Here is a 20688-nt window from a genome sequence, read left to right on the forward strand (position 1 = left end):
ACTTTTTTCTAGCACAAATGGACGGCTATGATTGGCTAGAGATGGGACGAACGGCCGATGGACTCAAGAAGGCCCCGATCCAAGCCCGCCGAGACCCAAAAGCACAATAACGCGGCCTCGCTGCCAAGTTCTCCGTTACCGGGTCTGGCGGAAATAGAGACCCACACCCGACTCCGAATCATCGTCCGATGGCAAGAAGGAAGACTGTTTTGCTCGAGTGGGCAGTAAGGAATAGCAATCAACCGTTGATGCAATTTTCCGTTGACTCAGAGCCAAAGATAGCAAGTCCAGATTAGTGACAAGACGATGCCGAAGCTTTGCGTTATAGCAAGTCAAGCTTTGTGTTGTCAGGTTTAGAGCTGTGTTGTCATCGCTGACCCACTGGTCTACTGGCCGATACACCCTTTAGAGAGGCATTTGCTATTGTTTTCCTCAAGGAGGCCTGTTAGCAGTAATCTCATGCACAAAATCTGGTGAAACATTATTTCACTGGATCTTTTTCAAAAAATACATAAAGAAACAAGCATTTAATGTTCAATTAGGTTTAGCAACATCTATTCAGTAAAGGGAAAAGGTAGATAAATCCAAGATTTAAAGACACCAACAGGAAAATTACCTAAACTTTCAACAGGAAACAAACACCTTTCAAGGACCACGGACAAGTTGGGATGGAGATATACAAGGCCACTAAACATCACATTGTAACCTCTGGCTAAATTTACTTCACATATTTGGCATTGGGGCAAAGTTGGATTGGTCTTTTAGTGTGTCGGATTCTCTCTTAAACTCCCACTCCTGGAACGCCGTGCAGTCCCGGAAATTTGATTGCCATTCAGCAGGCTTCTCGAGGTCCCGTGTAGAACCCACCTCATATGACCACATATCCCTAGTAAATTCACACAAACGTAATCTCATTACTGACATATAACAAATCTATGTATTTGTAATATCAATAGTTCTTATATCTGAAGTCAGAACAAGAACTGTTTAACGAGTTTACTTGAACCCTGAATGCATTCCGAGCTATAATCAGTTGTGAAGTGAGCATGGTTATAGTATATAAACAAAGATGAAAGTAGCAGAATACCAAATAAGAAGTTTTGAGGTATAAATCAGCTATATATGTTGGTTACGTAGATAGGGTGTAAAACCGCAACCAAAGATCATTATTATGAATTCAACTAAGATATGAATAACCCTCACCTCATTCTTTCCATAAACAATAAATAAAAGATCACCAAAAATGCATATAGTAAACCAAGTTTCTAAATTTTGGTCCAGTATTGATCCAATTTTTCAGTGGAGTTGTTCCATAATGGTATAGTTGGGAGTTTGGTGTACCATGTATCCATATCCCCCATGCCAAGAGACACATGTTTGGCTGGAGGAGGAGGCGGAGGAGGCATGGGTCACGTGTTATCATTATAAAATATTATTCTTCTATCCATAACAGGAAAAACAAAAAAGAAGAAGGCAAAAAAAAGAGATTAAGATAGACAAGGAAAAAGGGGGAGAAAAGGAGAACAGGTCAGAGGGTAGGTGGAGAGAGGAACTAGCAGAATAAAGAATCAAGGGAGAAAAACTGACGTTGAGAGAAAATTATCAACATTGTTATGATCAGGCAAAGATGGGGGAAGATATTCAACTTAAGAGATGGGATGATGATTGTTTTATAATTTTCACTAAAGTAGGCTGTCCTACAATCACAATATTAGAATGTATAGTATGTAAGAATATCAATAAAAAGATGACTGGCAAACAAAGCCACATTTGGCCACAGAAAACAGAATGGCAACGCATCCAAAGAACAAGTCAAAGCAGTATCAAAACAATCTAATTGCAGCAATGACTTGTGCATAAGAATCCATGCATCTAGTCCAAATAGCAGCAATTTTCTAAGAAGCTAAATCTGACTAGATGATGGTCAGAAAGAAGACAGTGTGGATTTGCTTATTTAAATGATTCGTATTTAAGTTACCAAATATATCAATCTTCCGTGAGTCATTACAGCAGCTTGCATTAGAATTATTTGCTTATTTAAATGATTCATATTTAAGTTACCAAATATATTTATCTTCCGAGTCATTACCGCAGCTTGCATTAGAATCATTAAACTACAACATCCACATTAAAATTTAAAATTCAAAAGCTTAAAAACTCAAAACACCATACCTATAAGATAAATGAAAAAGTTCAGTATGGAAATGACTATATCCCCTAGGTTACCCAACATATGAGATATCTTCTTTATTAACATATGAGATATCTAAAGAGAACTGAAACTAACACACAAAAGTAGTATGCTTCCATCTTGATGAAAGAGACTCAACAGATGGTTTTTTATAAATGCTTTGTTCATGACTTCAATGCTGGTAGGAGTCTCCACCATCTACTATTTGTAGATGATGACCAAATATTGCAACAGAAAATCCCAGCAATAGTTAAGCAATATTGAATGGGACACAATTAAAGAAAATATAGTACTATCTCAAACATAATTGTACATCATAGAGTAGTCTTAGGAGTGGTTACACAGTAAGAAATTGCTAATACGTTACCTTTCTAGGAGGTGTTCCTGGTTTTAACAAATTATTTCCAAATCCCTTCTTATCAGCTGGTTTAAGAATTTGAAACGAGCATGTCAAAGTGTCATCTACACTCATCATAGCACCAGCATTATCAAATTCCCCACAATAGTTTGGGGCAGAGAATATTGTCACCAGCTGGCGCTTTGCAAAGAATTCATAGCCATCTTCCACAACCTGCCAAAACAGATTTGCTACATGCATTACAGTGAACTGGATTTATTACTCAAAAACACCAAGTTGGAAGCAAATGGTCAGTTAGTAAGATCACTGTTCCATGATTCAATTGCTTCAACAAATTGCAATGTGCCATCAGGATCACACTGATAAAGATAGTAAATTGAAAAGACAGCAAACATGAGTCCATAGCTTATAGGAAATGTTGCCTTTGAGTTTGTTTCAAAAATGAGAGAAAATATATTGACATAATCGAAGTTTCAAGATACCACTAACCTGGTGGGCACGGCAGATGAGATCTAGATCATGCTTCCGAAGAAACTCAGCTACTTTGTCTGGCCCGAAAGTATAAGAGACACCTCTATCATTCTCTCCCCAGCCCTCAATATCTTTGTCAGGGTCTGACCATAGCAAGTCACAAAGCAGACCTTGGTCTGGAACATTCAGTGGACGAGCAATATTTCGAATCTGGTCCAAGCTCTTCAATTCGGGAGATAGACCCCCATGCATACAGAGTATCTTTTCATCAATAAGTGCCGCAACCGGGAGACAGTTAAAACAATCGGTAAAGACTTTCCATAGGCGAACGTTGTATCTCCTCTTGCACTCATCATAGAAACCATATATACGATTAATGGAAGCACATTCATGGTTACCCCTTAGAAGGAAGAAGTTCTCTGGGTACTTAATCTTGTATGCAAGGAGCAGGCATATAGTTTCTATGCTCTGCTTACCACGATCAACATAGTCCCCAAGGAACAAATAATTTGCATGTGGTGGGTATCCACCATATTCAAAAAGCCGAAGAAGATCAGTGTACTGACCATGAATATCTCCTGCAGTGACAAAAGTAAAGTTCAATATACTAAACAGGGGATTCAAATTCAGTTTTTCTATTTGTAAGCCCTTATTCGGACAACAATTGATATTCCAGGTCTAAGACAGAAATTATAGGAAGAGAGCTAAGCAAATTGAGTTTTTGTATTTGTATGCCCTTCATCAGACAACTGAAATTCCAGGTATAAAACAGAAATTATAGGAAGAGAACTAAGCAAATTGAGTTTTTGCATTTGTATGCCCTTCTTCAGACAACTGAAATTCCAGGTCTAAAACAGAAATTATAGGAAGAGTACTAAGCAGACAGAAAAATGATCAGGGTTACAGCAAACAACTATTGATGCTAAGCTAATGATGTCTTTGTTATTGTAATAAATGACAAGTATAAAACAATGATATTGACAAGGCATGACATCCAACCATCAATTGTATTAAATTAATTTTTAAATTTCATTCATATCAGGACAGATAGGGAGAAGTCAATACTACTGTTCTTGTGTGAGGTGGGGGCCCAGGCGGCTTGAGTAAACCCACCCCGAGTTGTCTCATTGCCATCGATAATATCACGCACATATAACCTTCAAATTTTAATGAATAAAGTGGCATTCAATTAAACCTAACTATGGCAATCAATTCAATCTTGTCAATATTGTCGACGTCGACAAGAAACTTCAGCAAGAGACTCCATCAGCAAGTGAAATTTCTGACCCACCATCATAAATGTCACGAGGATGTGTAAAATACAAGAAAAAATAAAATTGGTCGAGTTGTTTCCCCAACAAAGGCATTCAGCAATTTAAGCACGCATTAAGCAAGAGTGGCAATCAATCTCGGTACTCAGCGGATTGCAAGCCCTAAAGAAGAACGATGCTCCACTTCGAACGCGCAGGAACCAAATAGGCAAAGCTTTCGACCAGAGAAAACTACTCCAAACACAAAGGCGCAACGAAAGTCAAATCTTTTTCTTATTTTACCGCAAATCTTGATGGGGGCCTCGAGCTCCAGCAGATTGGGCTGCCTGACAAAGATCTCCTTCGACGCGACGCAGAGCTGCCGAATCTCCGCATCCGTCACCCGCGCGCTCTTGGCCGCCTGCACCCCCTTGGCCACCAGAAGCCGCCCTATGATATCATCCAACACCGCCGCGTCCATCGGCATCCTCGCTGCTCCTCCTAAAACCCCCCACTTCCGGGCCCTAATCCCTGCAGTTCCTCGATCAATCGGTGGCGAAGGAAGCAGGAAGACGAGGATCGAGAAGGAGAAGATCACACCCGATGTATTCTACGGAGGGTCAAACTATGGATAGGCTTTGGAGGGCGAAGTGGCTCTCTCTTCTCTTCTTTATACCTTCCCGCCTCTCACCCCATCGATCGGTCCGTCGGAAAACGGAGGCTGCGTGACTTGGAGCCCTAATAAACCTCTGTATCGCTTCAACATATCGGCTCCGCATAACGGATGAAAATATACCGGCACGAATTAATAACGGAAATGTTTGTATCTGCGCATCGCAACGGAATAGTCTGTACCGTTATAAGTTGTGTAACGTAAACCTCGGAACTGATCATAACTCCTAAGCCACATATCAGCTGGACCAAATCACCACAAGAGATGCACAAGGATGAACGGTTCAGATTTTTCTGGTGTTGGAATTTATTTATCTACCCCTCTTATATATATATATATATATATATATATATATATATATATATATATATACACACACACACACACTCTTTTGGGGAACAATAATTGTGTGGAAACATTATAGGAAAAATATATTCACTCCTAATGAAAGTTCAACACTTGGCTTCCGAGATAACAAAAGAAAACGAAAGCCTTCAAACACTTAGTAGTAGTGATTAATGTCCGGAGATTTGCCCTCCAATTTTAAACCTAATCCACTTTAAACTCCAACCCAACCCCATCATATAAACTCAATTTGAAGAGAATGCCGCATCACCCACAACCATAAATTTTGCACTACGCTAGTGCTTCATGGAACACTAATTACTTGTCAAAGAGAAATAGCAATTCGATGAACACAAAAGCATCTGTAAGAACTAGGACTTGTTGCATTAGGAAGGTCTATCTTACATATTTCTCAACATTTAAAAGAAACTTCCAGCTTCTTGTTTAAATACAGACATGCTAGATATTCAATCAAAGTCTACAAACTATTTCTAACTTGTTAGAAAGCACAAGCACCCAATACTAAAGAAAAAAGAAGTTATTTTGCTTAATATTAGAAAACAGTCTAAGATTCTTCCCTAAATTGAGAATTCAATTTATAATCTTCCAGTGTCTTGGAATCTGATGTAACAGATGTTTAAAGAGTATACCACCGCAGACAGATGAGATGTCTGCTCCATGTAGTGTGTATCCTGAAAAGCACAGGTATAAAAGAACATCATATGCCATGTTACTATTTTTTTTATATAATAGACTTAATTACATCTGGAAATTTTGTACTGGAAGGATAGAAATAAACAACAGCTGGACCATCCATAGCAATCACTGCAACAAAGACCAGTTGCTAAGCTGATGTTTATTAACAACGGAAAAAGTGGAGGATACAAGCCATAGAGATCTAGAGTTATTGAATACTGTAAACAAAAGAGATCACTAGTCATAAGAGAGAAGCACCTTGTTAACTCCCACCACATGTTACGGTAGTTTAGGTTTGAAAAGATTATGTAGGACAAGAATGCAGTAAAACTTGAAGCAATGTTCCTTTTTATCATAAAGTGTGTTATAGATCCCACTGAAGGTGATAATAGAGACCCAAATATTGTGGGGATAAAGGAAGTGGGATATATTGTCCACCTTTGGCTACTCACATGCTTCTTCAAACTCATATCTCCTGCAAGAAAATACTCCAATGATATTATTGTTGATGTCCAAGTCCACAGTAAATTTGACATAAACCATTAACAAAAGTACAATCTAAGCACCAGAACCCCATTGGGACTTAACCGGGCATCTTGATGTTGTGATGTAAAGATTCCAATAGCCTCATCTTGGTGTTAACAGGTTTTGCTTAAACTATTAAGACTGTGCATGGTGTCAATGTGAAGCTGAGTTTGAAGATAACATAGTTCAAACAAAATTAATTAAGGTCAAAATACAATCTGATTTGTTACATGCATATATGACTTTGCATGCACTATTTGATTGCATCCAAATGGCTACTATCCCAAAGAGAGCATGAGATTGTTCATTGAAGGTAAACTAGAATCTAGATAACGTATTTGCTAAATTGACTTGTTCAAGCTTGAACTAAAGATAAAAGGATTTTATGATCCATTGCATCTACAATAAGATTCACTTATCTTTGAGCTTCACTTAACCCAAAAATTCTCAAGTTGAATAATGCCTACTATCAAGCTTGCTTTAGGCTTACATGGTGGGCTAGACTCCAAAAGAGTTTAGACCCAATCTATTGTCTCTCAAGCCAAGCTTCATAAAAGAAATTTGAGGCGCCTAATTCATTCCAGGGCAAGCTTAATAATCTTATCTACCTTGCTTGATCACACCCCTAAGCAGAACATTCCTGATATGTACTAAGTTGTTTTTCTTAGATCTAGACATGCTCATTTTCAATGGTCATTTCTATATTCAAATCAAACCCTCAAGTTCTTTAATTTGATCGGTACAAGGTAACTTTTGGATACACATTCCAGTGCTCTACAGTTATAAATTCCACCTCAGATATCCCAAGTCAGAAGGCAAACATCGCATTTACTATGACTTACTATAGAAAAATTCTCATTGTCAATTTTTCTTTAGTCAATTTCATCAACAAAACCAGAAGCTTTGATGAATATATGCAACCTAACTTTATATATATTTTAAGAGTGAATATCAACTCCAAAGTTCATTTCTTTTGCTATTTCTGAGTTCTACCAAGCAGTAAGAATGAGGAAACTAAGCGTGGGGCAAGATCGATGACCTTAGTAACCCACCGATTATCCCGCGAAGTCCTAACTCCTCCTCCGGCGATCAGCTGCGAACAGTGAGAGCGGGACAAGCTCTGACAACGGCGTCGAGATTGGAGTAGAAACCGGCGTGGGCAACGGCGAGGTTCGGCAGACCGGGCAGGACGCGTTCAGCCGGAGCCAGACATCGATGCAGAGGAGGTGGAAGTAGTGGCGGCAGTCGGGTATCATCCGGAGCATCTCCCCTTCCCGGTACTCGCAAAGACAGATCGAGCAGACGGTATCCCCGCCACTGGCCGCCGAGAACGGGAACTTAGGGTACGAGCTGATGACCGCCTGGTCGAGCCCCGAGGCTCGGCCGCCGTCTCCTTCGTCGTCCTCGGCGACGAAGATGATGCGTGGCAGGACGATGCCGTCAGCGATGGCAGGGCCGGGGTCGGGGTCGGGGTCCCGGGATTGGCGGCGACAGCAGACGTAGGAGGCGACGAGGAGGGCGGAAAGGAGGACGAGGAGGCCGAGGGAGACGGCGATGGCGAGGGGTAGGCTGAGGGTGGTGAAGTGGGAGGAGGAGGAGCCACCGGGGGAGGCGTAAGTGGACATGTTGTGGCGGAGTGGAGAGGAAGAGGGGGAGGCGGTGGCATTGTGTGGAGGACCGGGAGAGGGAACAGGGTGGGGAGGAGGTTGCCCTTTTGGGTGAGGTGGGTGGGTCTGCGCAGGGACTGCATTTAATGGAGGTGAGATCGAGTGAGGAATAATAATAACAATTTTTAATAATAATAATAATAATATTATTATTATTATTATTATATTACCATTTGACGTTTTTATCGTTATTAGTGTTACTATAATTAACATCATAATCTCCATTATAAAAAAATTAAAAATTAAAAAATATGGTTCATATAAACATGATTAATAAATTAATTATTTTATTAATTTATCTGATAAATTTTGAGTGAGAGACTTTCAATTACAATAATAATATGGTAATAATGTGTTTGATCCACTTTATCAAAAATTAAGAATTAAAAAAATATAATTAGATTAATTTTTATACAGAAAATATTAATGTCAATTCCACTTATTAAATCATATGTGAAGTCAGTTAATTTAGTTAGTAAATGCTTTTACCTATTAATAAGCCAATTATAGATATTTTTTGGAGAAGTTATTATATTGGTAAAAACCTAATGTATCCTTAAAAATATAGAAAAGAAAGATCAAAGATATCAGAAGTGGCTGCTCATTTGAGTTGGTCTCTTCTTCTCTGATGGCAGCAGAAACCAAAATATCTTGGTGTTCATCCCTGCTTAATCTACCAAACACTTCGACTAACAAGTGCATGTTGCATCTCACACAGCCATGTCTGCAGTGAAAGAGCAGCTAACCATGATGCTATCAGCCACCACACTCCCCCGCTCAGCAAATTGCACTGTTGGAGGCAGATGCTCTCCCTACAACATTCTCATCCCAATCTTCTGCGAGCAAAGTTTGGGCTCAGAAACACCTTCACCAGTCAAGATTTGTGTCATTGATCACCTCGATGATCGCACCAATTGCCAGAACCAGTTTCTAGAAATCGAATACTGCTGATTTCCAAGCTCGAGAAAGAGTTGATATCTAAGAAGTATCTGTGTTCTAGTGCTGTTTCCCAGATCCCAACTTTGCCCTGCTCTCTCAATACTGTCGTTAACATGCAGAAGATGTATGCCATCCAAAAAGCAAGAATAGAAGAGATGTCTCATTTTAGCTCACGCGGATGCTTGTTATGTAGAATCCGATGCCTGTATTGATTGAGGTGACGATTCCCTTAAACATTCTCATCAAAGGCTTCTTCTTCTGCTTCACTCCTTCATGCCACCGGCTAAGTTAATCCTGTTGGCCTCTCTCCACTCTTCAAACTGACGCATGCAATGGAACCTGTCAATTTTGCATGATTAATGAGAAAGCGAGCTTCCTTTTAGAGATTTATCTGACAAACCGCAGCAGAAACCCCACAAAAAATGACAGGAAGCAGAGAATTAGCATCATCTTGGAAGGAAGTATGATAAGTCCGAGATCAAGAATCATTCTTCTACCCCAAACGAGATCAATATAAGGCATAAGGTAAAGATCAAACAGCCCTATGAGCAAGTTTCGTGATGGCTGTCAACCCGAGACCAACTTGTGGAGACATCGCTGTGGGAGGAGCTTTATTATTGATCAGATAACGTAGCAGGTGTCGAATCCATGCATGCATACATAACACTAATTTGCTCAAGAATCTTCTTCAAATCAAGTTAGTGTTATCATATTCATCTTCCCTTCCATTATTTGTAGGTATTATTCTCCACATTACGTTGTGATATATATGCTTCCCTGCATGCCTCTTTCATCTACTTGCATGCACCACCATCCCAACCACAAACAACACCCTTTAAATTTCCCGTCTCTGCCAACGGTGTACTCACTTCAGAATCATATCAATCACATTAGCAGAGCGGGAAGCCCTCATATCCAGGAAGCTCTACTTCCTCGTATACGTAAGAAATGATAGCTCTTTCATGTAGGAATCTCTCCCTGCATGCACATCCTTAGGGAAGATGAACTCACCGAGTTGCGTTCATGGCAGAGAATGAACGGGAAGAAAGGCAGCGTCCTAATTGATATTCGCACGCCGGAGACTGCGAAGATGTCCGGTGGTGGTCGAAGTAGCAGCGACAGCATGTCGCCGAGCAAATGGATATGGGACGTGTGGGAGTTCGCCAAGGGGGATCCCGACAGGGTGACCTTCCCTCTCAAGGTAGGCTTGGCTTGCCTCCTGGTGTCGTTGCTGATACTAATCCGAGCACCCTATCAAGTGTTCGGCACCAACACCATCTGGGCCATCATGACCGTGGCCATCATGTTCGAATACACCGTCGGTATGTCTCATCCCATCGTGGATGCATGGCTACGTGAAACCAGTTCATATGAAGTGAGACTTCCTGTGTGCTTTCTCCTTCCAGGTGCTACGTTCAATCGAGGGTTCAATAGAGCTCTCGGGAGTTTGCTAGCTGGAATCTTTGCAGTAGTGTTCATGCAAATAGCCATGTCAAGCGGCCACATTACCGAGCCTTACATCATTGGCCTCAGCATCTTCCTCGTCGGTAACTCGCAACTCTCTGTCACTACAATTTCCATGCTCAAAGTTGTACTCGGCATTGAATCTCATGTGGGTAGGAGCTAATATGTTGTAGCGAATTCACGTAGGAGCTATTACATCCTTCATGAAGCTTTGGCCGTCCTTGGTCCCTTACGAGTACGGCTTCAGGGTCATCCTCTTGACCTACTGCTTGATCATTGCCTCCGGATATCGAATGGGAGACCCCGTGAGGACTGCCGTAGACCGGCTTTACTCCATCGCGATCGGTGGTCTCGTCGCAGTCTTCGTGAACCTCCTCGTCTTCCCCATATGGGCCGGTGAGCAGCTGCACAAGGAGCTCGTCAGCCACTTCGATTCCGTGGCTGACTGCCTCGAAGGTTTGCTCTGCCATTCCTACATCTTAATGCGCGTCCTGGCACATAGTTTGATCGATCATTCTTGTTCCGTGCAGAGTGTGTGAAGAAGTATCTCAGCGACGACGGATCAGAACAACCTGAGTTCTCCAAGACCGTGATGGATGATTTCCAGGACGAGCCAGCTTATCGAAAGTGTCGTGCCACTTTGAGTTCATCTGCGAAGCTCGATTCCCTGGTACCATTTCCTCAGAACAGAGAAAAGCAACTAAGCTTTTATGCTGATGTCTCATCCTGTGTGCAGGCCAATTCAGCGAGATGGGAGCCACCCCATGGGAGATTCCGACACTTCTTCCATCCATGGGCGGAGTACGTCAACGTCGGGGCCGTGCTCCGTCACTGTGCCTATGAAGTGATGGCATTGCATGGCTGTCTGCACTCAGAGATACAGGTGCGGCACATTAGCAACGCATCCTTTATCTTCTGTCTCTCTCCTCCCTTCAAATACTTATCACCTGTTCGACGTAAGTCACTAATGCTGCCACAGACAAGCCTGCACGAGGGAGAAGGAAGAGCAGCAAAATCATCCTCCATCTGAGAATAGAATCAAATGCTATTCAATAGGATCAGAATCTGATGCGATTTAATTAAGTGCCTCAAGCGTCCATAATCAACATCAAATGCAACTTGGAATTTTTTGCAGGCACCCTTTAATCTAAGGTGTGCATTCCAATCCGAGATCCTCGATGCAACGACGCAGGCAGCAGAGCTGCTTCGCAGCATGCGCAAAGACATCAGCAACATGAAGCACGGACTCCGGACGAGCCTTCTCAAGCGCGTCCACAGCTCCACCGAGCGCCTGCAACGCTCCATCGACCTCCACTCCTACCTCCTCACCTCATCTCACCATCTCTCCACTGCTTTCTCTTCAAACCTTATACCCTCCCGAGATCACTCGACCGATCCGGATAGCAAGGGAGTCGAACCAAACGCAGCGGACACGTTGGCACCTCGAGTGGATTCGTGTCATGACACCACGAAGAAGCAACAGAGAAGGCTGCGTTCATGGCCTTCCATAGAGGTGACTGATCTGCAGGAAGACGACATACCAAGGATGAATGCATTGGAGAGCACCACGGCGTTGTCGCTAGCCACCTTTACCTCATTGCTCATTGAGTTTGTGGCACGGCTCGATCACTTGGTCGAGGCTGTGGATAAGCTTGCCCGGTTAGCTGGATTCAACTAAGAGCTTACAAGCTAAAGAACTCTCTGTTTTCGTGGTCTCACATCCTGTACAATAAACTTGCAGTATTCATACAATATGTGTGTGTGTGTGTGTGTGTGATTTACTACATCAAGAAAGAAGAAAAGTTTGCCTTTGCCATCAGTCTGGCTCTGCGTTCAATTCACAGCTTTATCAATCAATGTAATGCTTCGATGATCTATCTAATTTGCTGCAGATTGATTATGCTTAGGGTTATCGCATCAACCATTGAAGCATTACATTAATGACTTGGTTCCTCTGGGTGCCGCTGACGGCCGGTCCTCGTTACCTGCCCCGGAGAACGCCGCCTCCGCCGCCGAAATCGCCGGTACGACTCGGATCGTTGTTTCCCCTTTGATGCCGTACCTTTTGGGTTTTCTTTCTTTGATTCCGAGGACGATCTTGAGGTGGTCTTGTCTCTGATGCCGTTCCTATTGCTTTTGTGTTTTTCCCCTTCGATTCCGGCTCCGCTACTGGCTTTCCTCGATGCAAGATTGGATCTTGACGTACTATTTGGAGGATCTTGAGGAGCAGGATCTTGTCTGTGATGCGCTCCTTTTGTTTTTTTAGGGTTTTCTCCCTCCTTCGATTCCGGCTCTGCAGATCGCGCTCCTCGATTCAAGATTGGATCTTGACGGACTACTCAGATGTTGTAAAGCCACAAGATGGACAAAAGGTAGCACATCATACTTCTGGTTTCACATGGATGCAATTGTTCTTGCAGTGGGAATGATCTCTATGAGGGTTTTTGGGTGCATTTTGCAAGTATGTGATATTGTTTTACTAAATTTTACAGGGAATGATCTCAAATTTGCACAATCACCTTCCCCAACCAAAGGTGTCTGGGAAGTATTCATGCATGAAGCATCAATCATTTGCACTATGGTATCCATCAATCATCTGTTGCAATGTAGTTTGACAAAATTTCTTTGATGTGGAAGTGTACATTTAGATGCAAAACGCTTACTGGTTTGTGGTCCTTAACAATTTCCTGTGTCTCACTGTGTCTGACAAATCATTCATCAAAACTACTTTAATTTTGTCTAAATTGCCTTTTCAGTTTTGTGTAGTTCTTAGTTAATGAAAGAGACATTTCTATTTGTGTTTGTTTCTGATCAGCCTTAAAGATGGAGTAGTTATTCCCAACTCTCTAATCATGCTGAATGCACCTTAGGATGGACTACTTTTCTAAAAGGAAAGAAGGAAGAGGATAAAGTAAATTCCTACCTACATTAACCATACTGTTGTCTCTTTTGATTTTTATGCTTGCAAACTGAAGTGTGGTCTGACTCTGAGGATAGGTCTTTCATGCTAGCAATATGTCCCTTGCCATGACAGGCATGTCTGTAGAAAAAGAAATAGATAAAAGAGGAAAAGGAAGAAGAAATCTACCATAGTGATTGGTGTCTAACTTCATGTTAGCAAGAAATCCTCTTCAACTCTGCTGATTCCCTGTTCTGCTTTGCGAAATCCCTCTGAAATTTTCAACATTGTCACTGAAAGAGGGTCATGAGATGGACAGCTATCATTATCAAAGGAAAAGAATAGGAAAAAGACATCGCAATTCTAAAATACCTTTGCCACTCTTACACTCACAGGGAATATATTGATGGGTTTTCCAGTCGAATTTAAGTGTAATATTTTTGTTGGGCTGAAGGACAGATTGTTGTTTAGCCGATAGAGTTGGCTTGGATGTTGTGTGTTCATGACCGAATGAAGTTGTTTCTGCTGTATATAATATTTAATGGTTCTAGGTTTTCCATAATGCAGAAACTGTGTCTCTTGTTGCAGGTGATTGGGAAGGCACATGTACATCGCACTGGAGGATCGACCAATGACGATAAATGTTGTTGTGCAAGTAATCAGCTCTGTTTTAAGGCATTTCAGTGAGAACAAAATATGCTGTTCTAAATACAATCTAAGCTTTGTTTCAAAAAAATGGTATATGAAGATCTCAGCACCATGTAAATGCCCGACTCAACGTCTGCTGCAGTGGCTTTTGAGCTTTTCATTCAGCATATCGGAAGCACGTAGGAGACATCTCCTTTCTTCGGGTTGCACTGCAAGATGGAAACTGTTCTCTCATCTACATCAATCAAAGCAGTGCATAGAGTGTACAATGTTGGACCTGCCATTTCAGCCAATCCTCTCTGTAAGCAAGCATTCTGAATATCTAAAAGTTCATAAGAGTTGCCTTTGTGAGGTCAGTCCACAGTGTATATTACCTGTCATGTAGATCGGATATTTCTCATCTGCAGAATCCCCCAGGATCGAAAGAACTGCTGATTTTGACTCTGCTGAGAGTTGGGCTGCTCTTCTCTGCCTGCTGATAGAGTTCTCATCTTGTACCTCCATGGAGAAATAGTAACAGATGAGCATGGATTCATGTGTAGTTCATGGATCTTATTCGCTGTATACCTGCTCTACTTGGAGGTGGAGATACATGTTTGCGTGGAAGAACGGTGTCTTTCCAACTTCATGAATCGAGAAGCGGTTCTTTGATGCTGTTTCAACATTCAGTATTCTTCGACTGATTACATCTACCAAATTGTAGCTGTGTCCGACTGCAGTGTTGCATGAACAGATTCTCTGCGATCAAGCAGCATGTCAGATTGGTACGTATTCCATCTATTCATTCATGCGGTACATGTCTTACATCCAGGGAATCTTCAAGGCTTGTAGCTTCTAGCAAATCTCGGGATATAAGATTCCGGCCGATACCGCCGGCAATCATCTCTTCCAGTCTTGGAGGCACTGAATTCAGCGTGAATGCCTGTGACATGTTTGTTGTCATTTTGTGCCCACAGCAACTCATGCAAAGCAGAGAAAGAAAGGTGGTGGATCTCACAATGCCATTGCTGTTGAAGCCAAACGCACAGCTGGGTAGCTCGCCTGCGTAAGTGTATGCTGTGAACGACGCCCCATTCGGCAGTCTTGCCCTCACCAGGTAGCTGCAGAATGCTATGTATCAGTGCTAATTTTTCGCATATAGTTTACCTGATATATCGATTCACGCTAAGAAGGATTGCCGCCTACGTGTGGCCAAGTAAAGCTGTGTTTGCGTCTTCATTGTGTGCAGCGATGGCCATGGAGTCGTTTACCACAAGAACATCCGAGCAGTCGTCGTCGTCGTCATCAGCAGCAGCTTCCTTTTGTGGAGTGGTCTCCTCCTTTGGAATGAAGGGGAGGATCTCCTTCCGAAAGTTCACTAGTATTATCTACTCATGGCAACAACACGAAACAACCGTGCCTGATGTGACTTGTGGAATGGAGAATGAGATGAAGCGAGGAATCAGGTGAAGCAGGAAAGGGGAAGGGGCGGAGAGGTTTACATGAAGAACGGGCACGCCGCTGCCTTCGGCAGTTCCCAGCAGTTCCTCCCAGTGCGCCGGAAACCGCTTCCTGTTGGCGCTGCAGATGGCTTGTATCAGTGGCTCCGCCTGCGGGGTTCGAGCAAACGGGAGAAGCTGCCGCTGAAGGACGAGGTCCGCGGCGGCCCTGCTCTGGATCATGCTCGAGAACTTCCGTCCTACGAGATAACCCAACCGGAAGGGCTCTTCGCACGGCCCGACATCGAAGAGTTCCAGCGCCGCCACCTTGCTTGAGCTGTCCATCTCCATGGCCGCGCCAACCTTGTCTCGGCCTCGCACCGGAGGCGATCGCCACCTTATCCGTATGGGACTCACGCGTGGACGCTGTACTGCCAGTTGGGTAGGCCCGAACCTGTGGGAGACAGGAGAGACCACGTCACCCCCTGGAAGTAGACCTCGTCGGCACCGGCGCGCGAGGCTCGCGTCATCTGTGAAACTTCTCAGGGGTGATTTGACATTTGAATTACCGCCATTCGATCATGATCCAACGGTTAGATCTCGTGGTCTCGAGGAGGTGCTTGGCATCGGACGGTCAGGATCTGGGTATAGGAGGCATTTAACTTGGCCTGATGTCAAATCAATGGCAGTAGCTAAGATTAATTTCCCCCTTATTTTATTTTCTAGAGGCTAAAAAACAAAAGAAAATTATGTTGAGGCACTCACTCATTAGTTGCCTAATTATATTCTTAATTAATAAAGGAAAAATACTTTATTCAAAGTAATAATAAATCATAAAGGAAAATACATCCATTTGTTAGTTCTGTTGGACTCCGATCCGATAGTTAATCTTCTTTTCATTTTCATGAAGATAAAAGATTTATATATAATAATAAATTTAGAATTGGAGTTCGCCATAATTATTTACGTCCGATGTGTGTATCGATGATATGATTTAAATCAAATAAAGCCCAACATTTCGAAAATTTAATTAGTAATTTCTATAAATAATTACCATATGGGAGTTGGGACGATCCTATAAAACTGCGAGCGATTCCTCTGCTTCGGCTCTCTCTCTCTCTCTCTCAGAACTCCCAGGCTTCCAAACGAACTCGCTCGAACCTCGCTCTCACGTTCTCTACTTCTCTCTCCATCTTGCCTTTCATTTTTGGGGCAGACATTCTATCCATCTTCGTCTCTGTGAGCTTGGTACTGATCTCTTTGTTACAGCAAACCAGCAGAGGTTTCCGTAAGCAGCACTCCGTGCTGCTTCCTGCGCTGTGCTTCCCGAAGCAGACCGTCCTCTTGCCCCTTTTTGAGGTACAAAAAGAGCTCTCTCTCTCTCTCTCTCTCTCTCTCTCTCGATCGCTCTCGCTCTCTCTTGAAGATTCTTTGTGTATCGTGGAGGAGAAGGGAGAAATCGGTAGGAGGTATAAGTAGTGTACGTGAGTACGCTATTGTTCGTCGCCAAAAGGCCGTAGCTTTCGTGGAAATTGCACTGCATTACAGTTTTGTGGCCTCGATTCGGGATGTAGTGTATCTACTTTTTGGGCGCTGTTGATGTTGTTGGTGGTGGTGGTGACGCTATCCGGTCCGACTTTATTCGCCTCGGCAGTGGGATATCAGAGGATTCGCCCTTTTGCAGTCTCCCATTTGTGCGTTTTGCTTGGGCTCTTTCTTAATCTTCTTCCATGTTTCTGCTTTTACTTTTTCTCCTTGCTTTTTTGGCGTGGAAAAGGTTGGATTTTTATGGTTTAATGGCTTTGGTTGTGGAACAGGGTGAAGGCACAGCACCTGCGCATATAAAGTGAAGTGAAGAGGGGGAGCAGAGCGAAGCAAGCTATTGCTGCTGCTGAGAGCGATGGAGACGACGCTTTTGGTGCCCATCACGCGCACGGAGCACGTCGACGTGACCCAGAAGCCCGTCTCGCCGCCGCGGGCGAAGCGAGGGCCACGCCCCGCGCCGCCCCGCACCGTGCGCATCTTCTGCGACGACTTTGACGCTACCGACTCCTCTGGCGACGACGACCTGACCTGCCGGTCCCGCCGCCGAGTCCGCCGCTACGTCCAGGAGATACGGCTCGAGGCCCGCCCCTCCTACTCCGGCAGGAGCAGCAAGGCGCCGCAGGGCGCTCCCGCGAGGAAGAGGAAGCCCGCTGTCACAGACGCCGGTGATGGGAACGGGGACGGGAACGTGAAGCGGTTCCGCGGCGTTCGACGGCGGCCGTGGGGGAAGTACGCCGCGGAGATCCGCGACCCGTGGCGGCGGGTTCGAGTGTGGCTCGGCACGTTCAACACCGCCGAGGAGGCCGCCATGGTGTACGACTCCGCCGCCATCCAGCTCCGCGGCCCCGGCGCCATCACTAACTTCTCCCGCACCCCTGCCCAGCCGCTGAAGAAGAACCTTTCCGACAACAACCTCTCCTCCTCCATTTGCGGCGGGTACGACTCCGGCGACGAGTCGCGCAACCTCTCCTCCCCGACCTCAGTCCTCGGCGGCTTCCCTTCCTCCTCCTCCTTCTCCTCCTCCATTTCCTCCTCTTCCTTCTCTCCCTCGCCCTCCGCCTCCGGCAAGGAACCACCGCCGGGGCCTCAACCCGCCAGCGAGAGATGCTTACCGGAGGAGCTGCTCGGCGACTCCATGCCGTTCGAGGGGGTGCCGCTACTCTTCGACGACTTCCTCCGCGGCTCAGAGCCGGGCTACTTCGACTACTCGGCGCCGATCGGCTTCCTGGCGGTTGAGCCGAGCGACGGCGTCATCGGCGCGCGGAGAGACATCGACCTAAGCCAATCCACGTGGCAGAGCGATGACTGTTTCGAGGACATCGGCGACTTATTCCCGATCGACCCTCTCCCCGCCCTCTAATCGCGGGCGAGTCATCGGCCCGTTAAGGCGTCGTGGCGGCCAGAGCGGCGAAAAAGGCGGCTTCTTTTTCCTTTTCCTATTTATACATGTTCTCGACGACGGTTACGTCAGTTAACGGCGACGGAACGGAAATGAGGCAGTGAGTGCAATTGTTTTTCCTTCGTTTTGTTTATTGGTATGTATAAGAAAGAGATGGGGAGGGTGTCATCTTAAAAGGGGCGGTTAAAGTGGGATATCGGTGGGGGTCATTTTGAGGACAAAGGCTGGCTTTGGGTGGTGATTACTTCTTCTCTTTTACTGTCAAAAGTGACTCAACTCTCCACCCCATGGATTGGGTGGGAAGCATGCATGGCCTTTAGTAGTTTTTATCTTCCAAAGCATAGCCTCTGTGACCCGTCTGTGCTCGTTTGATGGCCATGGCCCTCTCTGTTGTCACAGTTGCTCCAAGTGTCCTCCTTCCTCCTGATAACCTCAAGGAACATGGATTAACTCTTGATATGACTTGTTGAGACACAGTGTTCTGTACATCTCCAAGTGTCCCATGTGGGGAAATGTTCTGTAGGCAGTCAAACTAAAAGCTTTGGAAGGTTCCAAAGAAAAGCCATGAGTACTCTACTTGGCTTTCAGTTTGTGTGAGTATTTTGACTGATTCAAGTCCAATCAGGTACATCAAGTTTTCTTTTACATATGAGATACTATTGATGGAACAGTACTATAGTGGCTCTATTTCTTTCCAGAGAATCTTATCCAAAAAGGAGAGAACTTTCAACATCATTACCCAAATGTGGTTCATCATGCATGCCAAATTTCACTGATTGGTTCAGGTTACCAGGTGCAAAGTTCTTACCAGCTGTTGCTTCTGGATGTTTGGAGTCCCAGAGGAGATTAAAGATTGATGATAAGCTTCCCAGAGATGCAAGAGGCTGCTCCACTGGGAAGAGCAGCACTTCCCCAAACACGAATCATGTCTCCCCTGTTCTTCCCACTGGCAGTAGAGCATTTGTCTTGGTAAATAACAAGAGAGCACACAGCTTCGCAGCCCAGGCTCTAATTGTGAATCATTTGATTTGTTGTTGTGTTTGGTGTTCTGTAAAAGAGTCATCATGCTTGTCTGAAGATGGTTGGATAAATATTCCTGTACGATGCTGAAAGATGCAATGATACAACTTTGTGATGCTACCCAATGGAAGAGTACCCATTAAGCTTCATCAGTCAAAAACAGAAGGAATTATTTGGTCCAGGTTGCTTGGATTTGCTGAAAAATCATTGTTGTGTGTGGTAGGGTCTCAGCAGATAAGTTTAATAAGCTGTGTGTTTGAAGCATGCATTATTACTCTAAGTTGAACAAAAAGGACACAATCTTATCCTCTCATGCCCATGATCTACTATCTCATAGCAGTCAAGAAAATGATTTGACACACAAGGTAAGAAGCTCCTATACTGCACAAATTAATGCAGAATTCTAATAATTAATCAACAATGCTGTAGCTATTGTGAACTTCTTTTCAACAATGGGGCATCTGCATTATGACCTTGTCCTGTGAAATCCTACAGCTTGGCTGGTCTCTTTGTTCAGATAATTTCCTGCATTCTCATTGAGGATAAGTCACCAAAGTCAATCAATCTTTTCAATTATTATGCTTCCTTCTTTCAACTCACTATCCACCTAAGAACACCACTATAAGAGATTGTATGATTTTAATATAGAATTTGCTGAGACAAGCATGGCATTTATTCAAGATGCTATGTTTTCTTCAGAAGGTAAATAGACTTTATGCAATGATTCAGTTGGAGTCATCTATCAAGCCTTCATTCTTTGTTTTGGAAAATGTTGATCCCCTTGACAAGAAAAGGACAAAAGCTTTGTGAAGATAGGGGACCATGGTCACCCCCAGTGGTCCTTTTTAACTTTTTTTGTCATTCTCTTAGGACATGGTCCTTCATTCCAATATGTGGATTTTGACTGACAAATTCCTCTATCCTAAGCAGAAACCAGATGTAGCTGTGTGTGATGGTAAGATGGTAATAGGAATTCCAAAGGGGATCACCTCTGAGCTGCTGCTACAAGGATAGGTACAACAGTACTACAAATTAAAGCTCCTTTTGAGTTTATCTTACCACTAACTGACATTGGTTCATTTGATCTCTTCAAGCTAGATTACATCATTAGGGATAAACTTAATTAATAGGGTGGCTTGGGTGTTGTAAGCTTCCACTAACTTTTGAATATACCCTTCCT

At 43.7% G+C, this 20688-nt stretch overlaps 6 protein-coding genes across 10 annotated transcripts; 3 read left to right on the forward strand and 3 right to left on the reverse strand.

Moving 5' to 3' along the window:
* Window positions 1-471: 471 nt before the first annotated feature.
* LOC135625348 (serine/threonine-protein phosphatase PP1-like) lies at window positions 472-4991 on the reverse strand. The gene is made up of 4 exons (XM_065130042.1): window positions 4574-4991; window positions 3039-3598; window positions 2559-2762; window positions 472-886 (listed from the first exon to the last, which is right to left on the reverse strand). Exons 1-4 carry the CDS (start codon window positions 4755-4757, stop codon window positions 869-871), a joined length of 966 nt encoding a protein of 321 aa, XP_064986114.1. The 5' UTR covers window positions 4758-4991; the 3' UTR covers window positions 472-868.
* A 660-nt stretch (window positions 4992-5651) lies between these two features.
* LOC135580784 (RING-H2 finger protein ATL67-like) lies at window positions 5652-8215 on the reverse strand. Of its 3 annotated transcripts, none has more exons than XM_065130045.1 (2): window positions 7562-8215; window positions 5652-5980 (listed from the first exon to the last, which is right to left on the reverse strand). In XM_065130045.1, the coding sequence occupies exon 1, from the start codon at window positions 8132-8134 to the stop codon at window positions 7580-7582; it is 555 nt and encodes a 184-aa protein (XP_064986117.1). In that variant the 5' UTR covers window positions 8135-8215; the 3' UTR covers window positions 5652-5980; window positions 7562-7579. The 3 variants fall into 3 exon arrangements, with proteins under 3 accessions (XP_064986117.1, XP_064986115.1, XP_064986116.1); XM_065130043.1 differs by lacking the exon at window positions 5652-5980 and adding an exon at window positions 6130-6459; XM_065130044.1 differs by lacking the exon at window positions 5652-5980 and adding an exon at window positions 6130-6459 and having other exon boundaries at window positions 7549-8215.
* A 1722-nt stretch (window positions 8216-9937) lies between these two features.
* LOC103969288 (aluminum-activated malate transporter 9-like) lies at window positions 9938-12398 on the forward strand. The gene is made up of 7 exons (XM_009382783.3): window positions 9938-10056; window positions 10146-10437; window positions 10522-10662; window positions 10766-11035; window positions 11110-11249; window positions 11316-11462; window positions 11715-12398. The coding sequence occupies exons 2-7, from the start codon at window positions 10149-10151 to the stop codon at window positions 12255-12257; spliced, it is 1530 nt and encodes a 509-aa protein (XP_009381058.2). The 5' UTR covers window positions 9938-10056; window positions 10146-10148; the 3' UTR covers window positions 12258-12398.
* Window positions 12399-12466: 68 nt separating this feature from the next.
* LOC135625350 (uncharacterized) lies at window positions 12467-14408 on the forward strand. 2 transcript variants are annotated; one of them, XM_065130048.1, is made up of 5 exons: window positions 12467-12603; window positions 12846-12951; window positions 13072-13160; window positions 14067-14133; window positions 14269-14408. In XM_065130048.1, exons 1-5 carry the CDS (start codon window positions 12520-12522, stop codon window positions 14307-14309), a joined length of 387 nt encoding a protein of 128 aa, XP_064986120.1. In that variant the 5' UTR covers window positions 12467-12519; the 3' UTR covers window positions 14310-14408. The 2 variants fall into 2 exon arrangements, with proteins under 2 accessions (XP_064986120.1, XP_064986121.1); XM_065130049.1 differs by having other exon boundaries at window positions 14067-14161; window positions 14269-14407.
* LOC135625349 (uncharacterized) lies at window positions 14123-15895 on the reverse strand. Of its 2 annotated transcripts, none has more exons than XM_065130047.1 (7): window positions 15608-15895; window positions 15312-15493; window positions 15124-15226; window positions 14932-15048; window positions 14694-14864; window positions 14501-14617; window positions 14123-14403 (listed from the first exon to the last, which is right to left on the reverse strand). In XM_065130047.1, the coding sequence occupies exons 1-6, from the start codon at window positions 15893-15895 to the stop codon at window positions 14504-14506; spliced, it is 975 nt and encodes a 324-aa protein (XP_064986119.1). In that variant the 3' UTR covers window positions 14123-14403; window positions 14501-14503. The 2 variants fall into 2 exon arrangements, with proteins under 2 accessions (XP_064986119.1, XP_064986118.1); XM_065130046.1 differs by having other exon boundaries at window positions 14501-14624.
* Window positions 15896-17115: 1220 nt separating this feature from the next.
* On the forward strand, window positions 17116-18976 carry LOC135624202 (ethylene-responsive transcription factor CRF2-like). Its single transcript, XM_065127610.1, has one exon. It carries the CDS (start codon window positions 17445-17447, stop codon window positions 18447-18449), a length of 1005 nt encoding a protein of 334 aa, XP_064983682.1. The 5' UTR covers window positions 17116-17444; the 3' UTR covers window positions 18450-18976.
* Window positions 18977-20688: the final 1712 nt, after the last annotated feature.

The sequence above is a fragment of the Musa acuminata genome, chromosome BXJ2-10 (genome assembly GCF_036884655.1).
Source record: "Musa acuminata AAA Group cultivar baxijiao chromosome BXJ2-10, Cavendish_Baxijiao_AAA, whole genome shotgun sequence".
NCBI lineage: Eukaryota > Viridiplantae > Streptophyta > Magnoliopsida > Zingiberales > Musaceae > Musa > Musa acuminata.

Bases quoted from the DNA above. Each gene is read 5' to 3' on its own strand.
- LOC103969288 (XM_009382783.3), top strand. From the start codon at position 10,149: ATGAACGGGAAGAAAGGCAGCGTCCTAATTGATATTCGCACGCCGGAG. The intron at 10,438-10,521 runs GTATGTCTCATC...TTCTCCTTCCAG, and splicing joins CATGTTCGAATACACCGTCG to GTGCTACGTTCAATCGAGGG. The intron at 11,250-11,315 runs GTACCATTTCCT...TCCTGTGTGCAG, and splicing joins CTGCGAAGCTCGATTCCCTG to GCCAATTCAGCGAGATGGGA.
- LOC135624202 (XM_065127610.1), top strand. From the start codon at position 17,445: ATGGAGACGACGCTTTTGGTGCCCATCACGCGCACGGAGCACGTCGAC.
- LOC135580784 (XM_065130045.1), bottom strand. From the start codon at position 8,134: ATGTCCACTTACGCCTCCCCCGGTGGCTCCTCCTCCTCCCACTTCACC.
- LOC135625348 (XM_065130042.1), bottom strand. From the start codon at position 4,757: ATGCCGATGGACGCGGCGGTGTTGGATGATATCATAGGGCGGCTTCTG. The intron at 3,599-4,573 runs GTAAAATAAGAA...TTGTCACTGCAG, and splicing joins GGCCCCCATCAAGATTTGCG to GAGATATTCATGGTCAGTAC. The intron at 2,763-3,038 runs GTTAGTGGTATC...CTGTTTTGGCAG, and splicing joins TCATCTGCCGTGCCCACCAG to GTTGTGGAAGATGGCTATGA.
- LOC135625349 (XM_065130046.1), bottom strand. From the start codon at position 15,895: ATGGAGATGGACAGCTCAAGCAAGGTGGCGGCGCTGGAACTCTTCGAT. The intron at 15,049-15,123 runs GTGAGATCCACC...AACATGTCACAG, and splicing joins GCTTCAACAGCAATGGCATT to GCATTCACGCTGAATTCAGT. The intron at 14,625-14,693 runs GTATACAGCGAA...TTCTCCATGGAG, and splicing joins TCCACCTCCAAGTAGAGCAG to GTACAAGATGAGAACTCTAT.
- LOC135625350 (XM_065130048.1), top strand. From the start codon at position 12,520: ATGACTTGGTTCCTCTGGGTGCCGCTGACGGCCGGTCCTCGTTACCTG. The intron at 12,952-13,071 runs GTAGCACATCAT...TAAATTTTACAG, and splicing joins AGCCACAAGATGGACAAAAG to GGAATGATCTCAAATTTGCA. The intron at 13,161-14,066 runs GTATCCATCAAT...CTCTTGTTGCAG, and splicing joins CATCAATCATTTGCACTATG to GTGATTGGGAAGGCACATGT.